The sequence below is a fragment of the Heptranchias perlo genome, chromosome 2 (assembly GCF_035084215.1).
Source record: "Heptranchias perlo isolate sHepPer1 chromosome 2, sHepPer1.hap1, whole genome shotgun sequence".
NCBI classification, from domain to species: Eukaryota; Metazoa; Chordata; class Chondrichthyes; order Hexanchiformes; family Hexanchidae; genus Heptranchias; species Heptranchias perlo.
This window is the reverse complement of record NC_090326.1, coordinates 65,588,552-65,609,629: the sequence shown is the minus strand read 5'-3', so window position 1 is coordinate 65,609,629 and position 21,078 is coordinate 65,588,552. Positions and strand designations below refer to the sequence as shown.

General features: G+C 43.0%; 1 protein-coding gene across 2 annotated transcripts in view; it reads left to right on the top strand.

Annotated features, from left to right (window-relative positions):
• osbpl3b (oxysterol binding protein-like 3b) overlaps positions 1-21,078 on the top strand; it is a 226,963-nt gene that overhangs the window by 56,878 nt on the left and 149,007 nt on the right. For both annotated transcript variants that reach the window (XM_068001962.1, XM_068001971.1), the window contains exon 2: positions 6,162-6,403. In XM_068001962.1, coding sequence (XP_067858063.1) covers positions 6,311-6,403 — 93 coding nt within the window. In that variant the 5' untranslated portion in view covers positions 6,162-6,310. The remainder of the gene's footprint in view (positions 1-6,161; positions 6,404-21,078) is intronic.

The following is a 21,078-nucleotide window of genomic DNA, read 5'->3' as shown; positions in this document are numbered from 1 at the left end:
CCCAAAACTCTTCTCTTTTCAGGTTTTATAAGAGATCTCTTTTCTCCTGCTTATCTCCAGTGATGGACTTTGAGTTCTTGCTGGAGCTGCTGGTGTAACGCTGCATTGGGAGATTTTTCTACTGTCTCGTCTCCAGTGACCAACGAATGAATAATTGATTATTGTCCACGGCTCAGACTGCAATGTCTGAGGTTAGCTTCAAAGTATATCAGAAACATCCCCCCTCTGGCCCCAGAATAAACATCAGTTCCCCTCGGTGACACACAAAATAAACTGCAGCTCAAACAATAATATTAGCTCAATTTTCATTTAGTGGCTTAATTGCATGAAATGACTGGGAAGGGGAATCCAATTTTTAATTTTCTGCCACTTGTGCATCAGTTATCTAAATTTTCTGGCCGGTTGTCAAAGTATACCTAAGTATTGTAGTTCCACAGGAAGAGCTTGAAAACTACAGGTACCATAATGTAACATGCTCTCATTCAGTTTGTCAACGGGGGCCATAAATCCCCAGCTCTTTTCTACATAATTGTCATGTGTAGGTTGTTGAGATGCACTCTGAACATTGTAATTTTCTCCCAGCTCCTGTGGAATTACATGATACATCACTCATTCACACACACAGACAAACACACTCACTTTGTTCCCTGAAGCTAAAAATTCCTAGGACCTGAGAGCTAGGTGTAACTTCTAACTCAGGCTCCAGACAGAAGGGCAGGCTTGTTTGGAAGGAAACTTCCTGTGCAAACTCCCAATAATGTTTCTACCTTCATGCTATAATTAAGATGGCAGTTAATACTGCAGTTATCAATTTGAGACCAGTACCTACTTAATGACATGGGATTAGCAGGCCCAAGTCAATTAAATGCAGAGAGGCTGTCTCCCCTGGCTGGAGAGTCCAGAACTAGGGGACATAGGCTCAGGATAAGGAATTGGCCATTTAGAACTGAGATGAGGAGCAATTTCTTCACTCCAGAGGGTTGTGAATTTTAGGAATTCTCTACCCCAGAGTGCTGCGGATGCTGAGTCCTTGAGTATATTCAAGGTTGAGATCTATACACTTTTGGACTCTAAGGGAATCGAGGGGATATGGGGATTGGGCGGGAAAGTGGAGTTGAGGTTGAAGATCAGCCGTGATCTTATTGAATGATGAAGCAGGCTCAAGGGGCCGTATGTTCCTGTTCCTATTTCTTATGATCTTATGTCACACTGCCAACTCCAGGTCACTTTGAGGAAAATTGAGCTCTTTGCATGTGTGAAAGTAAACGTGCAGACCTCGGCTCACTGATTAAATGTTATTATTGAAGAAATAACAGAGCATCAAACTGTCCTTTTAAAATGAAATTTAAAGGTTTGCTTTGTACTAGATGCAAGTGTACTGCTGTCGGTATGAAGCTGAATCTGGGTGAGATGACCTCCTTGAGACGGCCTTGCACAACTCTCCTAAATACTATTTGGGCGAATTCATACCTGAGTTGCAGTATAATGATGTAAAATATGTTGCTTAGCTGGCCTGTAATGCGCTTGTTTGATAGTTAGTAAGAAAGGAATACAGTGACACTTTGCATTACATTATTATCCTAACAAAAAATCAGAAGTTGGTGTAATTTTGTTAAATGAAAAGTATACCTTATTGCATTTCAGGAAACACTTTTCTGATTTAATACCAGCTAATACTATAATTGAGAGGTACAAAATGTAAAAATTCTGGGATTTGCAATCATTTCCATGTCCATTGTATTTAATATCCTGTGTGATTGTAGTCCTTATTTTGGTATATTGTCCTCACTTAGTACATGTATAATTCACCAAGAATGTGCTATATTTTTGTGACATTGTGTACCCATTTGTGTGGATTCTGTTGTTACTTTGTGATGCCACTGTGCATACTTGAATAAATGTTTAAACCTAGAGAGCAGAAAAGTATTATTATTAATACCCATTCTCATAAGAACTTTAGCTCCCAAAACTAAAAGATGGAGTAAATACAAATTTGAAAAATAAAAATGCATTCCTCTAGTTTACCTATGTGTTGGAGGCATTGGGGTTCTCTGCATTGAGTTAAAAAGTTTGAAGTCTTGTTTTAATCCATTTTAAAGGGAACATGTCTTTATGGAAATGCATGGCTAAATGAATTGGGGGGGGGGGGGGAGGAAAGGTCAACAAACACAATTGAAAGATGTAAATTGCAATGAATGTGAGTTTGCAGAAGATTGCTGAGCAAGCAAAGCTACAAATGTAGAGAAGATGCACTTCATCTTCAAAGTGTGGCAAATACCACATATTCTGTTTACAGAAATGTGGCACAATGATGCCAAATCTACAGATGGATTATTGCCACTTGTATGTGATATTGTCAGAGAAGACTCCCCCTCCTATCTTTTTTGAAGGGTGGGGGAATAACAAAAAAAAGATGTGGGATTCTTGCAATTTAATTCCTTAAGAATAATTCCATGTTTCTGACATTGGCGAATGCTTTTAGGAATGAAGTTTTTAAAAAGAGAAACTAGATTGTAAAAATATTGGCATATGAAACTTCTATATGGTAATCTTTACTTCGTGTTGATCCCAGCGTAGTGATGGTCAACTTTGCAGTCATTTGTATGTAGTATTGGAACATAGATGGGAGTGTTCAATGGAATATAAACTTTCAGGGTTGACATTTGTGTTCACAAACTCACAATAAGTCATGCCCTGCCATGTGGATTGTTCTTTGGACATCTGACCCCAATAAGTTATAGCTTCCAGGGTACCTCTGTAAAAATACGCATTTTTAAAAAAACTGTTAAAATAAATGTTTTTTTAAAAAAATCCAAATTGGAGAGTTCAGCCAATGGTATATTTTCTGAGAATTTGTGCTGGTATTTGAAATGCAAAGCGTATGGTTAGATGCAGAGTAAAGTTCTCTGTCCTGTCCCAGCAATGTGTCTCACTCCCAGTATCTCTACTGTATCAGTGTGGCATTTCCCACAACAGCCATTCTGTGACATCAGAATGATTGTCAATTTAGCACCAAATTGGAGACCGTTTTGTGTTGTGGGCCCATGCATATTAGGAATTGGATTAACACTGCTCGACCTCATCATCATCTAGGATATTTTGCAGAAAGAGGGGACTTCCATCTCATGGCATTCAGCATGCTTGGTTTCATTGGTCAGAACATTGAATATAGGAGTTGGGATGTCTTGTTGAAGTTGTACAAGACATTAGTAAGGCCACATTTGGAATACTGTGTACAGTTCTGGTCACCCTATTATAGAAACGATATTATTAAACTAGAAAGAGTGCAGAAAAGATTTACTAGGATGCTACCGGGACTTGATGGTTTGACTTATAGGGAGAGGTTGGATAGACTGAGACTTTTTTCCCTGGAGAGTAGGAGGTTTAGGGGGTGATCTTATAGAAGTCTATAAAATAATGAGGGGCATAGATAAGGTAGATAGTCAAAATCTTTTCCCAAAGGTAGGGGAGTCTATAACGAGGGGGCATAGATTTAAGGTGAGAGGGGAGAGATACAAAAGGGTCCAGAGGGGCAATTTTTTCACTCAAAGGGTGGTGAGTGTCTGGAACGAGCTTCCAGAGGCAGTAGTAGAGGCGGGTACAATTTTGTCTTTTAAAAAGCATTTGGACAGTTACATGGGTAAGATGGGTATAGAGGGATACGGGCCAAGTGCAGGCAATTAGCTTAGTGGTATAAACTGGGCGACATGGACATGTTGGGCCGAAGGGCCTGTTTCTATGTTGTAAACTTCTATGATTCTATGATTATACAAAGTAGAGATAAGGGAGCCCATTTAGCCTACCTAGCTCATCTTTCCATAGAAATCTATTATTTCTCTTCTCCGACCCCACCCAATAGCATCCAACTACATCTTGAATAACTTGAGTTTTTGCTCCCATTACCGTACCAGAGGACCATTCTAGGTATTAAATTGGTGTGAAGTGCTTTCAGACATCAGTCCTCAACTTTATTTTTACCAATTTGCACCTATGTTCTCTTGCCCTGCAGTTGCTGTTTAACTTTAACAATGCTCAGGATTAATGTTTTCTATTCCATTTATTATCCTCTATAACACTAAGGTTTCCTCTCATTCACTTCATTTTAAGGCTGAAGAATTCTAATTTATTTCTCTTTTCCTCATAACTCGGTCCTCTGACAGTACTCTCGTTGCTGTTCTCTGCACCACTTCCAGAGCTGGATATTTCCCTTTAGTGATGGAAAATTCCCTTGGTGATGAAAACTGAACGCAGTACTCGGGTGTGGCCTGACCTGAGCACTATACAGTCTCAGCATGACCACTTCAGACTTAAACTCTACTGTTTGGCAATAGAGCTCATCATTTTGTTTGTTTGCTGTTGGGCAAAAGTAAACAACGAACTTGCATTTATATAGCACTTTTCATGACTGCAGGACGTCCAAAAGTACTTTACAACTAATGAAGTACTTTTGAAGTGTAATCACTGTTGCAATGTAGGAAACGTGGCAGAAAAGTTATGCACAGCAAGGATCCACAGAGATAAATGGTAATATAATCTGTTTTAGTGATGGGCAATAACTCAGCATGGTCAGTATCGATTCTATAATCAATCTGCCAGCTTTGCCCCTAACTAGTTAAGCACTATTCATTAAGTAGATATGTCCCCCATTGTGTAAGACCTTGCTCTTGTCTGGCTTGAATTTCATGGACCAAACTTCTTCCCAATTGCAAATATTGTCTAAGTCCTCCTATATTCCTTGGCTTCTTCATTAGCCTCTGCTGCCCACCTTCTCCCAGTTTAGTATCAGCTATGAATTTGACCAACATTGTATTTTTAATTTCAGGTTTGTTTTTGTATGTTAGAAATTGTGGGGGCTCCACCAGAGAACCTTGGAGCGCTCCACTCCATTACATCTTTTTGGCCTGCCATCACTCCCCTAAATGGTAACTGCTGCTTCCTCTCTCAACCTTATCCATCTGCATGTTTTAACTATCATACCCATCTATCAGTCTAGGCTGGATTTGAACCATGCCCCCAAAGTGAAAGACGAGGAGGAGATTTTTATCCATCACTCAGAGCTAGATTTGAATTGAGGTCACAGAGGCGAAAGGTCTTCAGAAAAAAAACTATTGGATGTATGATGTCAAAAGCTAAATATGAAATCAATTCTGAAGCCCAGTTATTCCAATCAAAATTGTTACCTGCTGAGCAAGGACGTTTGGAATTTGCAAACTGACCAAAAGAATGTTCATTGGTGATTTACAGCAAAACTTCTTGGTGGTAAAGTTCAACTTTGGGGGCGCAAAACAGGTGGTGACAGAACGGCTGCTCGTTATACACCTCGCCCGATTTTCCTTTGCATGACGTCAATGGAAAGAAAAGTTGGGCGGCGTGTATGATACAATACAAAAACAACTTGCATTTATATAGTGTCTTTTTAATAGGAGAAAAAATCGATTTCTACCCAGAATATACACATCTGGGATCTTAGATAAATAATCTATTTTCAGATTAAAACTGGGAGTTAGTTTTGATGCTGCTATTCTAGCTGAAGGCACATGATTTGCAATACCAGAGTAAAGCTACTGCAGCTCAAAATTTTGGTCTAGTCTTTGCTGCTTTATGTGGATTCAGGCATCTAGAAGCCAGTCTACTGGATATGCTAGAAAAAGCTGCATTCCCTCCTTCATGTTTTATGTAAAAGGATAGTTCTGCTCTAACTGCGAGAATGATAAAACATATTGGAGGAACACGGAGTTCTGATGGCCCACCTGAGTGTATATTGGCCACTTGCCTGACCTAATGCATCTGGGAGATGACACTGTGGATTTTAAAATAGTTTGGGAATATCGGTTGCTGAAATGTATACGTAGCACTGACTTAACAGTTTCCATTACGTGTAGGTGAAGGAGGTGCTTCAGGCAATTTTAATAAGGAAAGAATTGAAAAGGATGAAAACCTAAAATTGAAAGGACAGGGGTGCTTGAGATGCCTGTTTCAGGAAGACATTTGAGATTTTCCTGATACACTTCATTTGATTTAATTTGTTTTATATGGCCTTTGCTTGGTTGGTCCTGTCTGTTGCCCTGGAACGTGAAAGTAAATGTTAATTTTGTGTGTATATTTTTTATCAAGTTTTTTTTTAAAAGTGCATTTATTTAATCGATCCATTAATTTTCTAGGATGAAATGACTATACAAGCCACAGAAACTGAATCCATCTGCACTTAACCCGAGGTGATGCTTGCTGTTGATATGAAGGGAACCAAAACGATTTGAGTTGCATTGCTTGATTCTAATTGGTTCCAGAGAACATCCAGACCCACATCATCATGAACAGCGATGAGCATATCGTTGCAGTGCCCCAGATATTATCAACCCCCACCCAGAGTTCCAGCAGCTCTTTTAGACAAGACTTTCGACAGGTACAACATATTCTCTTGTGTCTCTTTTACTTGTAGCTTGTGTAATATCATGTAAATGAATATACATTACAAAGTTGTACCTGCAGCTCATGGCCACATTTGCCCTTTTAAAAAAAAAGTTTTAAAATTGATGTGTGGTTTCAGACCATCACCACACCTTGCATTAATATAGTAGTACTTGGCTATTAAAAATTAGTTGGTCATAAATTTTTGCTTTTTGCCATTTTCTTTTTACGTGCCATTAGTGGAATAGAACCACACTCACTGCCATAACCCTAACTGCAGAATGCATGATGGTAAATCTCTAATAGAAAGTCATTTTAATGTAGTAGTCATTTAATTCTGAACAAAAGAACATTAAATAAATGAAGTTGTAAAACGTTTTCCTCCTTGACTGGTCATTCTGATTAATTTTATGTTTAATTTTATGTAATCATTTAAAGCTCCTTTCCAGACTAACCAGCTTTCTTTGATCAAGTTGATGTGCGCTCTATACCAAGTAAAATATTGCAATGTGCCCTGTGGTAGTAAGATGTGGGTTCACACTGCAGTTGCGTGTGTGGTCAGTCCCTCATCCTTTAGGGATGATGTGCCCATTATAGACAGATATAGAGATATTTTGGGTGAGTCATCTTGGGTCATTTTTATAAACTTATTTGTGGTCACGAGAGCCCCGGTCAATGTTGCTGAGCAGGAGTAGTCTCCTCGTGGTCTGTCATCTCAGCTGGAGAACTGTGCTGCCACAGAGGGAGGTGTGGAAAGATAGTAGGAAATAATTGGTTGAGTAAAAGAGAGCGGGGTGGAGGATATCTTAAAATGGAATAAGAAAACAATCTTGGACTTTGAACAATGTGAAACTGAATTTTTTTTTGAAAAAATCTGAATTGCTCAATATTTTCCCATTGCCCTGGAGCTATTCCAGATGCCTCCTTTTATGTTTACAGGTATTTATTTGGTATACTAGTCTATATTGTACATAGAATAATTAGAGGAATGACGTAAGCCATCTATTTTATTCAAATAAGAAATTGAAGGTAAAGTGTTTTTGTGCAGCCAGCTCTTTAATTATGAGACTGCTCTGCTACCATTTTAGTTGGTGAGTTTTATTTGTAAAACTAATGGAGAGTGCTTTGGTTTCTGAGAGAATTAGCTGAGACACTGTATTGATTAATTTTTAGTCTGCTGTTTGAGATTATATATTTTAATAAGGAATGTATATAACAGCCCATCAGAGGATTACGTCTGATGATTGTATGCACATCCTTCAACATTAAAATAAAGTAAATACTGATCTAACACTTTTTTATGATTAAAGGAGGCCACATAACCAATGGGATGATTTCCTCTGTTCCCAATTTGTAATGAATCATAAAAGCATGTATGAAGGAAGTGTTTATGATTGTCCTACTTCTGCACTTAAATAGGCTTCACACGAAAGCCGTGACTTTGGGTCCTGCCAAAATAGGCTGGGGTTGGCTCCCAGCAGAGGCTTACCTGTGCCGGCAACTTGGGGTGGGGGGGAAGATAGGTTGCACAGAATTTTCTGACTGGAGTTCTTCTTGCTAATCTAATAAATAAAGAAGCTTGCCTGCAGAGCTTGGCCTGCACTTTGGAGAGTAGAAAATCCATTGAGGCTGCAGCTTGCCATTAAATGGTGTGATACAAAAGTGTATTACTTGTTCACAATGGTACAAACAAGACCTGGGCAGCATTGTTATTTCTGATGCCAAATGGTTGGTGATCCTGCTGCAGGAGGTGCACCAATGGAAGGTGGTGGCGTTCGGGGTTGAAAGCCTCTCTCCAGTAAATGCAGGGATGCATGCTGTATGGAGTGAGATCGCTGGCTGAGTAAGTGTAGTCAACCAGCCCTTCATACTTGGCTCCAAATAAGGAGGAAGTTTTCCGGTATCAGAAGGAGGGTAAAGGTAAATGTACTCTTCAGTGTTGCTCACATTACTCTTTTGCACACACTCCATTGTGCCAAAGCTGCAGGGAACACGTTTCTCGAAGGTAAAATTGGTAGCCAAGGGTTACAGTACAGAGATGCTGAAGTGCTTCTCTGCTATTAGGGGGCTTATTCAGTGCGGTCAGCAGGCATTGATACAGAGGATGACACTTTTTTCCCCCCCCCCTGAAAGCAATGCACCTAGTGTTTGTTCTTCAAATAATGCTGACGCTGGCCTGCCTCAATGAAGGTATCATGGCAGCTTCCTGGCTAACAGCCTTTGTTACATAGAAGGTAACAGGGATTTCTTTGTGTATAGATGTAGTGTCTATGTTCTTGAGATTTTTTACAATTGGTATCCTCACAAATGAAATTCTGTTTTATTAAATGCTAACCTTTCAATGTAAAAATAGCTCATCTTCTCCCTTCTCCCATCACTTCTTCTGGAATACTTCCCTTTTAAATAGACATCTTTAAGACTGCTTACACAAGGTTTTATGGAGTAATTGAAAAGGCGCCTCGCACTCAGTGGGGGTAATTTTGACTTTAGATGTTAGTGTAAAACACGCGATATTGGCTGAGCCACCCGTTAAACACCTCTCCCAAATTTTGTTTCCATTCAATGGGCACTCGCTCTTTGCAGGCATAAAATCAGAATTGCAACTTAGCACAAGTTTCCATAATGGAGTGCTTTTTTAAATCCTTGAGTGCGAATTGAATGTCAATCTAGGTTTGCCGATGACACAAAGATTGGTGGCATTGTAAGCAGTGTAGATGAAAACATAAAATTACAAAGCAATATTGATAGATTAGGTGAATGGGCAAAACTATGGCAAATGGAATTCAATGTAGACAAATGTGAGGTCATCCACTTTGGATCAAAAAAGGATAGAACAGGGTACTTTCTAAATGGTAAAAAGTTTAAAAACAGTGGATGTCCAAAGGGACTTAGGGGTTCAGGTACATAGATCATTGAAGTGTCATGAACAGGTGCAGAAAATAATCAAGAAGGCTAATGGAATGTTGGCCTTTATATCTAGAGGACTAGAGTACAAGAGGGCAAAAGTTATGCTGCAGCTATACAGCTGGTTAAACTGCACCTGGAGTACTGTGAGCAGTTCTGGGCACCGCACCTTCGGAAGGACATATTGGCCTTGGAGGGAGTGCAGCGTAGGTTTACTAGAATGATACCCGGACTTCAAGGGTTAAGTTACGAGGAGAGATTACACAAATTGGGGTTGTATTCTCTAGAGTTTTGAAGGTTAAGGGGTGATCTGATCGAAGTTTATAAGATATTAAGGGGAACAGATAGGGTGGATAGAGAGAAACTATTTCTGCTGGTTGGGAATTCTAGGAGAAGGGGGCACAGTCTAAAAATTAGAGCCAGACCTTTCAGGAGTGAGATTAGAAAACATTTCTATACACAAAGGGTGGTAGAAGTTTGGAACTCTTTTCCGCAAACGACAATTGATACTAGCTCAATTGCTAAATTTAAATGTGAGAGAGATAGCTTTTTGGCAATCAAAGGTATTAAGGGATATGGGCCAAAGGCAGGTATATGGAGTTAGATCACAGATCAGCCATGATCTTATCAAATGGCGGAACAGGCACGAGGGGCTGAATGGCCTACTCCTGTTCCTATGTTCCAAAAGGCTGTGGCTGCTGGGTCAATTGAAATTTTCAAGACTGATATTGACAGATTTTTATTAGGCAAGGGTATCAAGGGATATGGATCAAAGGCGGGTAAATGGAGTTGATGTACAGATCAGCCATGGTCTAATTAAATGGCAGAACAGGCTCGAGTGACTGGCTTACTCCAGTTCCTATTCGAAATTGCTGTTTGTGGCAACTTGTAGTGCGCAAATTGGTTGCTGTGTTTGCCTTCATAATAACGACTATACTTCGAAAGTAATTCATTGGTTGTAAAATGTTCCTTGCCCATTTGGTACTGTGCAGACAATGCCAATTGGTATTTTATACCAGAAGTAAGGGCATTGTTTTCATGAAGTTTTTTTAATATTTCATAGAGACGTATCACAACAGATGGGACTGTTCTTTCTAAAAGAAAGTTTCATGGAGTGTTCATAAAAACTATGGTATCTTCACATCAACTTAGTTTATATTTAATTATTTCCTATCAACTTTAATTTTATTTGCCAATGTTTTTATGCAAATTAATAACACATTGAGTTTTGGGATATTATTGATATATTTCACCAAGGATGACATTAACTTACTTGTGACTTCATGCATAAGGAACATAGGAACAGGTGTAGGCTATTCAGTCCCTTGAGCCTGTTCCACCATTCAGTGAGATCATGGCTGACCTGCGATCTAACTCCATGGGCTCAATTTTAAAATCAAATTGCGGGTGTGTTGGGGGCGGGGGGACCGCAAAACGGCAAAAATCCCAAGCGGGTTCGGAAGCCGGCTCCAATCCGCTGACTTCCGGGGTTGCCACAGACCCATCTGTTTGCGTTCTTTGTGAATCCGGAAGTCCCGCCGGCAATTAAAGCCGGTGGGACGATACTTAACCCACTTATTGACATAGTTGATGTTGTTTAAGTCATTAATTTTGAGGAGATAAAGGCAGGGATGCGATTTTAATTCAACCTCAGCATTTTTCTTGTGCTGTGGGAAACACTCCTTGTTCAAGGAGACGTGTTTCAGGCAGCAGCCAGTTTGACATTTAATTGCCTGTTTGACAGATGGGGATTAAAGGTGAGTTATTGCAGCAGAGCACTCAATTCTCTGACAAACTTTTGGCTGGGAGATCTTTTTGTTTAGACTGAAAATTCTTGGTTTACGCTCACAAATCTTATTTGCCAACTTTTCGGACCCCCTCAAACGGACACCATCAGGATCGGGGGCGCCATGGCTGCATTCACCCCTGCATCAGAGGACGAGTAATATCACCATCCTCGCCAGGCACTGTGTGCACTTCTGCTACTTGGAGCTCCACAACACAGTGCTGTGCCATAGGGACCTGCACAAGAGCACAGAGGGCAACAACAGAGAGCGACGTTGCAGGAGGCACTACCCTCGCCACAGGGTCAACAGACCGAGGCTCAGCTTCTTGGATCTCTCTGAAGAGCAGTGCATATGGAGGATCAGAATGAGTCGCTAGGTGGTCGAAGACATCTGTAGCCTCCTTCATGCCGAGTTGCTCCTGGCTGGTCCTGGCGGCATCTCATTACCCGTCGCTGTTAAAGTCGCCACTGCCCTCAACTTCTTCACCTCCGGATCATTCCAGGGTGCACCGGGGACATCACCGGGGTCTCTGTCATCTGCACACAAGTCCCTAAGGCAGGTCACCGACGTCTTGTTTCACAGAGCCTCGCAGTATGTCAACTTCCTCATGGACGACCTCAGCCAGACTGAGAGGGCAGTGGGATTCCACTGTGTGGCTGGCTTCCCAAGGGTGCACGGTGCAATCGATTGCACTCATACAGCAATACGAGCATCTCCACATGATCCAGGATTGTTCTTCAACAGAAAAGGCTATCACTCCATTAACACTCAGCTCATTTGTGACCACTGCAAAAGATTCCTTCAGGTATGTGCCGGATTCCCTGGCAGCTGCCACGATTCCTTCATTCTGAGGAAATCCAACATCCCGGGGCCCTTTCACACACTGAACACCCTTGAGGGCTGGCTCCTAGGGATACCCCCTGCACACATGGCTCATGACACCTCTGAGGAACCCTATCACCGAGCAACAGCATCATCGCCACCATGTCTACAATTGAGCATGCTATAGTGCTGCTCAAGATGCAATTTAGGTGTCTTGATCATCCTGGGGGAGCGCTTCAATATTCACCAGACAGAGTGTGGTAGTGTGTTGTGTCCTGTAACACCATGACACAACAGAGAGGGGTGCTGCTTAAGGAGGCCCCATCCACATTGAGGAGGAGTAGGAGGACGAACCCATGGGCAGAGCAGCGGCTCACCTGGCTGCTCGTGAGGCCAGGGAGTCACTGATATGTGAACGGTTCTCCTAATATCAGACAGTGTGAAGAGTCCAGTCCTCACACCACCTGGAGAGAGCAGCGCCAACACCAGCCCCCTCCTTCCCCCCCGCCCCCCCCCGCCCCCCCCCCCCCCACCACCCCTACACAAAACAGTCCTGCAACTACACGTACACCAACTGTAAGGTGACCCAGCGGGTGGCATTAACTGCCGCCGTTCATGGTGAAGCTCACGAAAGGGCCCTAGCGCAAAAACCAGTCTAGAATGGACAACACGTGGCAGTAGTGGTGAGAATGATAACATTTAATGTGAATATAATAAAAAACAAATGTAAATGAAAAACATGACAGTCTGTCAGACACCCTTCGTGCTCACAAATCCTTAGCCTTTCTCGTCCTTCTACTTCTACATGGTGCATCCCCTGTGGCTGCAGCAGAGGTAGTGGCAGGTTGCTCATGTTCATATCCTGACTACTTAGATGCTTTCGGACCATGCCCTCTGAGTTTTGGAGCCCAGGAGGGCATGGTCCCTAACCCAAAGACTGCTCCACCTGCATCTGTGCAGGGGCTGACTCGGCCACCTGGAGAGGAGGCAGCATTGTGGGTACTGGTTGAGAGGGGGGAAATGTGGTAGCACTTTGAGTGGCGTCCCCACTTCCATGTCCCCTTTCACCATCATCCCTCTTCTGGGCCAGGCCCACATCACTCCTACCACCCTGCTGGACAACAGTTTGGAGGACATGTGTGCTGCCTTGGAAGGCTAGTTCTAAAGTATTTGTCAGTCTGTTTAAGGCGGCAGAATGTTGTTGACCCTGAGTCTGAACGGCGGGGTCAGGGCCTGAATGGACTCATTTGTGAGCCGTGCTTGAAGCTCAACGGAGGCTAGCCTTCTCTCCATCACAGACATTCCCGCCCTTCTCGTGACACTATCTCAGACAGTTGCTCATGTCCCTGCAACACTATCTGCGATTCCCTCCCGTACCTGTGCCACCATTCCACTCGTGCAGGAGTTGGACTCTTCCATCCTCTGCGCTATTGTGGAGAGTGCGCATGGGACCTCTTCTAGTACCTCGTAAATGTGCTGCTGTCCCTCGATCATTCTCCTTTTAAAGGATGGCCCCCGGGGTTCAGCATCTGTGTTCAGCTGAGCAGAGCCCTTAGAGGAGTTCTCCCACGGACGCGGACTCTCCACAGCTGCCCCTGCCACCAGTGTCTGCTTGTGCTTACGTGTGTGGTGACTCACCAGGTGCCAACCCAACAAATTGATTACTAGGGCCCACCGAGGTGTTAGCGAGCCATCCACCAGCGCAGATACTAAGATGTGACGGTGCACCCTCAGAGGCCTGGTGTTCCTTTGAGGAATCGCCCTCTGCCGTCACTGTGGTCGTTGAAGGGCCTGTAAAAGAACAGAAGGCAATATTAAGCATCATCACAGATGTGTCATGTTGCGATGAGCATACTGAGGTGTTCAACATGCCAAGCACTGTTAACATCAATTCATATTGTGTGTGTAATGAATGTTAAAGTTGTGTCACCAGACATTTGTGGGGTGCCAGTCTCGGCATCCCCGACAGACAGGAACTCGAGGGTGCGGCAGATATGCAGGGCCTCTTGCTCTGCGTCTGTGAGGACCATTATTTGCTGTGGCACTTCTTTTCTCCCCCCGCCCCGCCCAGCCCTCTCCCTCTCGCGTGCATTCTGAGCTCTCTACTAGAAGGGGAAAAAGTACAGACGTGTGAGTGAGTGATGGTGAAGTGGCCAAACAATGAATGCATTGCTTTGGGTGAGGCTGATTGTGAAAGAGTTGTATCAGAGGGTGAGTATGAGACAGATGTCAAATTGGATGAGGTTGGGGTGAGTGGTAATGGTGGAGTGACTAATGGGGAGGTGAAGAAGTGCAAGTAAGTTGAGGATGAGCCTTAAGTGGGTGTGAGGAGTGATGTGATGGAGTAGTGTTGGCAGTGCAGCATGAGTTGGGGTGGGGGGTGGTGATGTGGAACACAGAATGCAGGAGAATCAGTAATCAATAAGAATCTTTTGCTGATTTAGTTAGGTCATTGAAGCGCTTCATGCACTGGACCCAGGTGCAGGAGATGTTGCTGCTGTTGGTGACCTCCTCTGCAACCTCGAGCCAGGCCTTCTTGGTGGCAGAGTCAGGGCACTTCTTCTGTCTGCAGGGTAAAACACTTCCGTCCTCCTCCTCACCCCGGCCAGTAGCTGCTGCAGAGAGGCATCGTTGAACCTTGGAGCAGCCTTGCCTCTATGCTGCTCCATATTGTGTGCTTTTGGTGTTTGCTGCAGCAAAAGCCATTGGAGCAATGGCCCTTTAAATGTAGACGCTCCAGCTGACAGCCTGTCATGCAGGTGCGCAGTCTGCCCACCGCGCAGCTTTCGGACGGCAAACCCGGAAGCCACGTAAAGGACCACCAATTAACTTGTGATCGCATGGGAAACGGTAGGATTTTATTAGTCGGGTTACCTGTGCGCCCATTGACCCCCACCCTGGCTGCCATCCCGCCGCCCTTTCAGAATCAAGCCCCATATACCCGCCTTAGCTCCATATCCCTTAATACCTTTTTGGTTAACAAAAATCTATCAATCTCAGATTTAAAACTAACAATTGAGCTAGCACCAACTGCCGTTTGCAGAAGAGAGTTCTTTGCGTGTAGAAGTGTTTCCTAACTTCTTTCCTGAAAGTCCTGGCTCTAATTTTTAGGCTGTGTTCCCTCGTCCTAGACTCCCCAACCAGTGGAAATAGTTTCTCTCTATCCCATCAGTTCCCCTTAATATCTTGAAAACTTTGATCAATTCACCCCTTAATCTTCTAAATTCCAGGGACTACAACCCTAGTTTGTGTAATCTCTCCTTATAATTTAACCCTTGTAGTCCAGGTATCATTCTAGTAAATCCGCACTGCACTCCCTCCAAGGCCAGTATATCTTTCCTAAGGTACGGTGCCCAGAACTGAACACACTACTCTGGGTGTGGTCTAACCAGGGCTTTGTATAGCTGTAGCATAATTTCTACCCCCTGTATTCTAGTCCACTAGATATAAAGTTATGCGGTTATCCTACCTGAAGGATGTAAGCTGTATCTCAGGATTCCTATTTGTGTATTTTCTATTTACACTTCTATAAATATTATAAATGTTTTACATATATTTACTTATGGCGGACATAGCTTTTTAACTATTATAAGTTCATTCAGTGCTTACTAATTCTACTTTGGAATAATGCAACAACTTGCATTTATGTAGTGTTGCTCACATCGAAGAGCATCTTGGACTGCTGTACAAGGGGGAAGCAGTGAACACTCAGCATGGAGTGAAGAAATTTGGGGGAGGGAAAGACTGAAGGAATGGTCAGAGATAGAAGTTTAAGAAGCTTTTGAAAGCAGGGCTAGGTAGTGGGGCAAAGTGGCTTTGCAAGAGAATTTCAAAGGGCAAGGTGCAGTGGATGAAAGTTTGGCCCCAGATGGTGGAGCAGCAAGCAGGGAACAAATAGGAATTCAGAGTTGAGGGTGTAGACTTGGACATATGCCTGGAGAAATATCTCAGATATGGTGGAGTGAGACAATGGTGGGATTTATAGATAGAGACTAGATCAAAATCAATTTGCTGGAGTGCAGAGAGTCATTCGAGATTGGCAATAATCTTGTGACATTTATATGGGACTTTCCTCAGAAGAGGACTCTGACCAAGGAGGTCTGGGTTTTCTGAAGTTGGTGAAGATGATGAGGTTGGTGAGAAGTGCATTTGAGAAATCGATCCTTGAAGTGAAACTGTGAATAAAGGATTTAGTGGTGTTTAGGTAATAACAGACTATGTTCAGGAGGTGCTGATAGACACATTATGTATCTGTGTATCTCAAATCTTTAGGAAGATTTTTATTTGAAGCTTATAGTGACCTTTTAAGAGGGGAAGACTCCCTTTGGGGACTAATTTGAAGAAATGCCAGAATGTTTTAAAGTAATGCTGGTAAAACCTACAAGTCATTTAATTATGATTCCTAAGGAGTAGCCAAATCAGAACATGGCAGCCCTCCCACCCCAATCCTTTAAGGCAAAACAAATTTTCTTTGTGGGTCCAACAGATTTGTCTATGTCTTGATTTACCGAATGCTTAGCAAGATAGGAGGTAGATTCCTAGCCTTCTGGATTCCATTCTTAAACACTTCAGTGACTTATCAGTCACTCTTTTTTTTTTTTTCCAACTTCCATTTAACCGTTAAAAGGAAGATTAGGATGCTTTAGCCTAGATTTTCTGATTGACATTATTTTAATGCCAGTATAACTGATTTATTTTAAATTGGTTAATGCCAGTATTAAATAACACCGGATGGAAAATCTGTACTTTTGTGTTGTCTGACCTAGAACCAAGAAAGATTGTCCAAAAGCATTTTTGGTTCAAAAGGATAATTTCTTTGACCAGTCAAAGAATTTCCTGCTCCAACAGCTCCTGCCTTTTGAAGGTACTCATTTCAGTACGATCATGTTAGTCAGACTAGGCAATGAAAGCTAAGGGTCCATCTTACATAAGAACATAAGAACATAAGAAATTGGAGCAGGAGTAGGCCAATCGGCCCCTCGAGCCTGCTCCGCCATTCAATAAGATCATGGCTGATCTGATCCCAACCACATATCTAAAGAACACAAGAAGTCGGAGCAGGACCCGGCCACATAGCCCCTGGGCCCTCTCCACCACCCACAGGGCATTGACCGATCCGAACTCAGCTTCATGTCCAATTTCCTGCCCGCTCCCCATAACCCCTAATTCCCTTTACTTCTAGGAAACTGTCTATTTCTGTTTTAAATTTATCTAATGATGTAGCTTCCACAGCTTCCTGGGGCAGCAAATTCCACAGACCTACCACCCTCTGAGTGAAGAAGTTTCTCCTCATCTCAGTTTTGAAAGAGCAGCCCCTTATTCTAAGATTATGCCCCCTAGTTCTAGTTTCACCCATCTTTGGGAACATCCTTACTGCATCCACCCGATCAAGACCCTTCACAATCTTATATGTTTCAATAAGATCGCCTCTCATTCTTCTGAACTCCAATGAGTAGAGTCCCAATCTACTCAACCTCTCCTCATATGTCCGCCCCCTCATCCCCGGGATTAACCGAGTGAACCTTCTTTGTACTGCCTCGAGAGCAAGTATGTCTTTTCTTAAGTATGGAGACCAAAACTGTATGCAGTATTCCAGGTGCGGTCTCACCAATACCTTATATAACTGCAGCAATACCTCCTTGTTTTTATATTCTATCCCCCTAGCAATAAAAGCCAACATTCCGTTGGCTTTCTTGATCACCTGCTGCACCTGCATACCAACTTTTTGATTTTCTTGCACCAGGACCCCCAGATCCCTTTGTACTGCAGTACTTTCCAGTCTCTCGCCATTAAGAAAATAACTTGCTCTCTGATTTTTCCTGCCAAAGTGCATAACCTCACATTTTCCAATATTATATTGCATCTGCCAAATCTCCGCCCACTCACCCAGCCTGTCTATATCCCCTTGCAGGTTTTTTATGTCCTCCTCACTCTCTACTTTCCCTCCCATCTTTGTATCATCTGCAAATTTTGATATGTTGCACTCGGTCCCCTCCTCCAAATCGTTAATATAGATTGTAAAGAGTTGGGGACCCAGCACCGACCCCTGTGGAACACCACTGGTTACTGGTTGCCAGTCCGAAAATGAACCATTTATCCCAACTCTCTGCTTCCTGTTCGATAACCAATCCTCCACCCATGCCAGAATATTACCCCCAATCCCGTGATTTTTTATCTTAAGTAATAATCTTTTATGTGGCACCTTGTCGAATGCCTTCTGGAAGTCTAAATACACTACGTCCACTGGTTCCCCTTTATCCACCCTATACGTTATATCCTCGAAGAACTCAAGCAAATTTGTCAGACATGACTTCCCCTTCATAAAGCCATGCTGACTTTGTCCTATTAAATTATGCTTATCTAAATGTTCCGTTACTGTCTCCTTAATAATAGACTCCAAAATTTTACCCACCACAGATGTTAAGCTAACTGGCCTATAATTTCCAGCCTTCTGCCTACTACCCTTTTTAAATAACGGTGTTACATTAGCAGTTTTCCAATCTGCCGGGACCTCTCCTGAGTCCAGGGAATTTTGGAAAACTATCACCAAAGCATCCACAATCCCTACTGCCACTTCCCTCAAGACCCTAGGATGGAAGCCATCAGGTCCAGGGGATTTATCCGCCTTGAGTCCCATTATTTTACTGAGTACCATCTCCTGAGTGATTTTAATCGTATTTAGCTCCTCCCCCCCCGAGAGTCCCCTGTTTGTCCAGTGTTGGGATATTCTTAGTGTCCTCTACTGTAAAGACTGAAACAAAATATTTGTTCAGCATTTTTGCCATCTCCATGTTTCCCACCATTAATTTCCCGGTCTCATCCTCTAAGGGACCTATGTTTGCCTTAGCCACCCTTTTTCTTTTTATATAACTATAGAAACTCTTGCTGTCTGTTTTTATATTTTTTGCTAATTTCTTTTCATAATCTAACTTCCCTTTCTTAATCAATCCTTTAGTTACTTTTTGCTGTCTTTTGAAGAATTCCCAATCTTCTATCCTCCCACTAAGTTTGGCTACCTTATATGTCCTTGTTTTTAGTCGGATACTATCCTTGATTTCTTTACTTAGCCACGGATGGCTGTCATTTCTTTTACACCCTTTTTTCCTCAGTGGAATATATTTATTTTGAAAGTTGTAAAATAACTCCCTAAATGAACACCACTGCTCATGTACCGTCTTACCCTTTAATCTATTTTCCCAGTCCACTTTAATCAATTCCGCTCTCATACCATCATAGTCTCCTTTATTCAAGCTCAGTACGCTTGTTTGAGAATCAACCTTCTCACCCTCTAATTGGATATGGAATTCAACCATGTTGTGGTCGCTCGTTCCAAGGGGATCCTTAACTAGGACATTATTAATTAATCCTGACTCATTACACAGGACCAGGTCCAAGGTTGCCTGCCCCCTTGTAGGATCAGTTACATACTGCTCAAGAAATCCATCCCTGATGCACTCAATGAACTCGTCCTCAAGGCTGCTCTGCCCAATTTGATTTGTCCAGTTAATATGATAATTAAAATCCCCCATAATTATGGCTGTTCCCTTATTACATGCCCCGACTATCTCCTGATTAATACTTCTTCCAGCAGAGTTGCAACTATTAGGAGGCCTATATACTACGCCCACTAATGTTTTTTTTCCCTTATTATTCCTTATCTCCACCCAAACTGTTTCATTATCTTGATGCTTTGTCCCAATATCATTTCTCTGTATTACAGTGATTCCTTCCTTTATTAACATAGCCACCCCACCTCCCCTTCCTTCCTGCCTGTCCTTCCTGATTATTAAATACCCTGGCATATTTAATTCCCAATCGTTGTCACCCTGCAGCCATGTTTCTGTAATGGCCACAAGATCATACCCATACGTAGTTATTTGTGCCGTTAACTCGTCCATTTTATTACGAATGCTACGTGCATTCAGATAAAGAACTTTCAAATCTGTTTTGTGACGCTTAGTTCCTGCTTTTTCCTTTTTTAACACTTTACCTATTACTCCATACCTTCTGTCCCTTCCTGTTACGCTTTCCTCTCTCTCCCTGCTCAGGTTCCCAACCCCCTGCCACTTTAGTTTAAACCCTCCCCAACAGCACTAGCAAACACTCCTCCTAGGACAGCGGTCCCGGCCCTGCCCAGGTGCAGACCATCCGGTTTGTACTGGTCCCACCTCCCCCAGAACCGTTTCCAGTGTCCCAGGAATTTGAATCCCTCCCCCTTGCACCATTCCTCTAACTACGTATTCATTTGAAATATCCTCCTATTTCTACTCTGACTAGCACGTGGCACTGGCAGCAATCCTGAGATTACTACCTTTGAGGTCCTATTTTTTAATTTACCTCCTAACTCCCTATATTCTGCTTTTAGGACCTCATCCCCTTTTTTACCTATATCGTTGGTGCCTATGTGCACCACGACAGCTGGCTGTTCGCTCTCCCCCTCCAAAATGTTCTGTAGCCGCTCCGAGACATCCTTGATCCTTGCACCAGGGAGGCAACACACCATCCTGGAGTCTCGGTTGCGGCCGCAGAAACGCCTGTCTATTCCCCTTACAATTGAGTCCCCTATCACTATAGCTCTGCCACTCTTTTTCCTCCCAGCCTGTGCAGCAGAGCTACCCGTGGTGCCAGGAAGTTGGCTGCTGCTGCCTTCCCCTGATAAGTCATCCCCCCCAACAGCATCCAAAGTGGCATATCTGTTTGAGAGGGGGATGGCCACAGGGGACCCCTGCACTACCTGCCTGCATCTCTTACTCTTCCTGGTGGTCACCCATTCACTTCCTGCCTGTATACCCTTTACCTGCGGTGTGACCAACTCGCTAAACGTGCTATCCACGAGTTTCTCTGCATCGCGGATGCTCCACAGTGAGTCCACCCGCAGCTCCAGCTCCGAGATACGATCGGTCAGTAGCTGCAGGTGGACACACTTCCCGCACACATGGTCGGCAGGGATACTGGTAGTGTCCATGACTTCCCACATCTTGCAGGAGGTGCATATCACGGGTGCGAGGTCTGCTGCCATGACTTGCCTTAGCTTAGTTACCCCTTTTAAATTACGTTGAAATTAGAAAATGTTAACTATACTAGGGACCTAGGTTCACTAAAAAAAACACTGTCTGCTATGAAACCTGCAGATCTTCCCTTTCTTATTACTTTACTT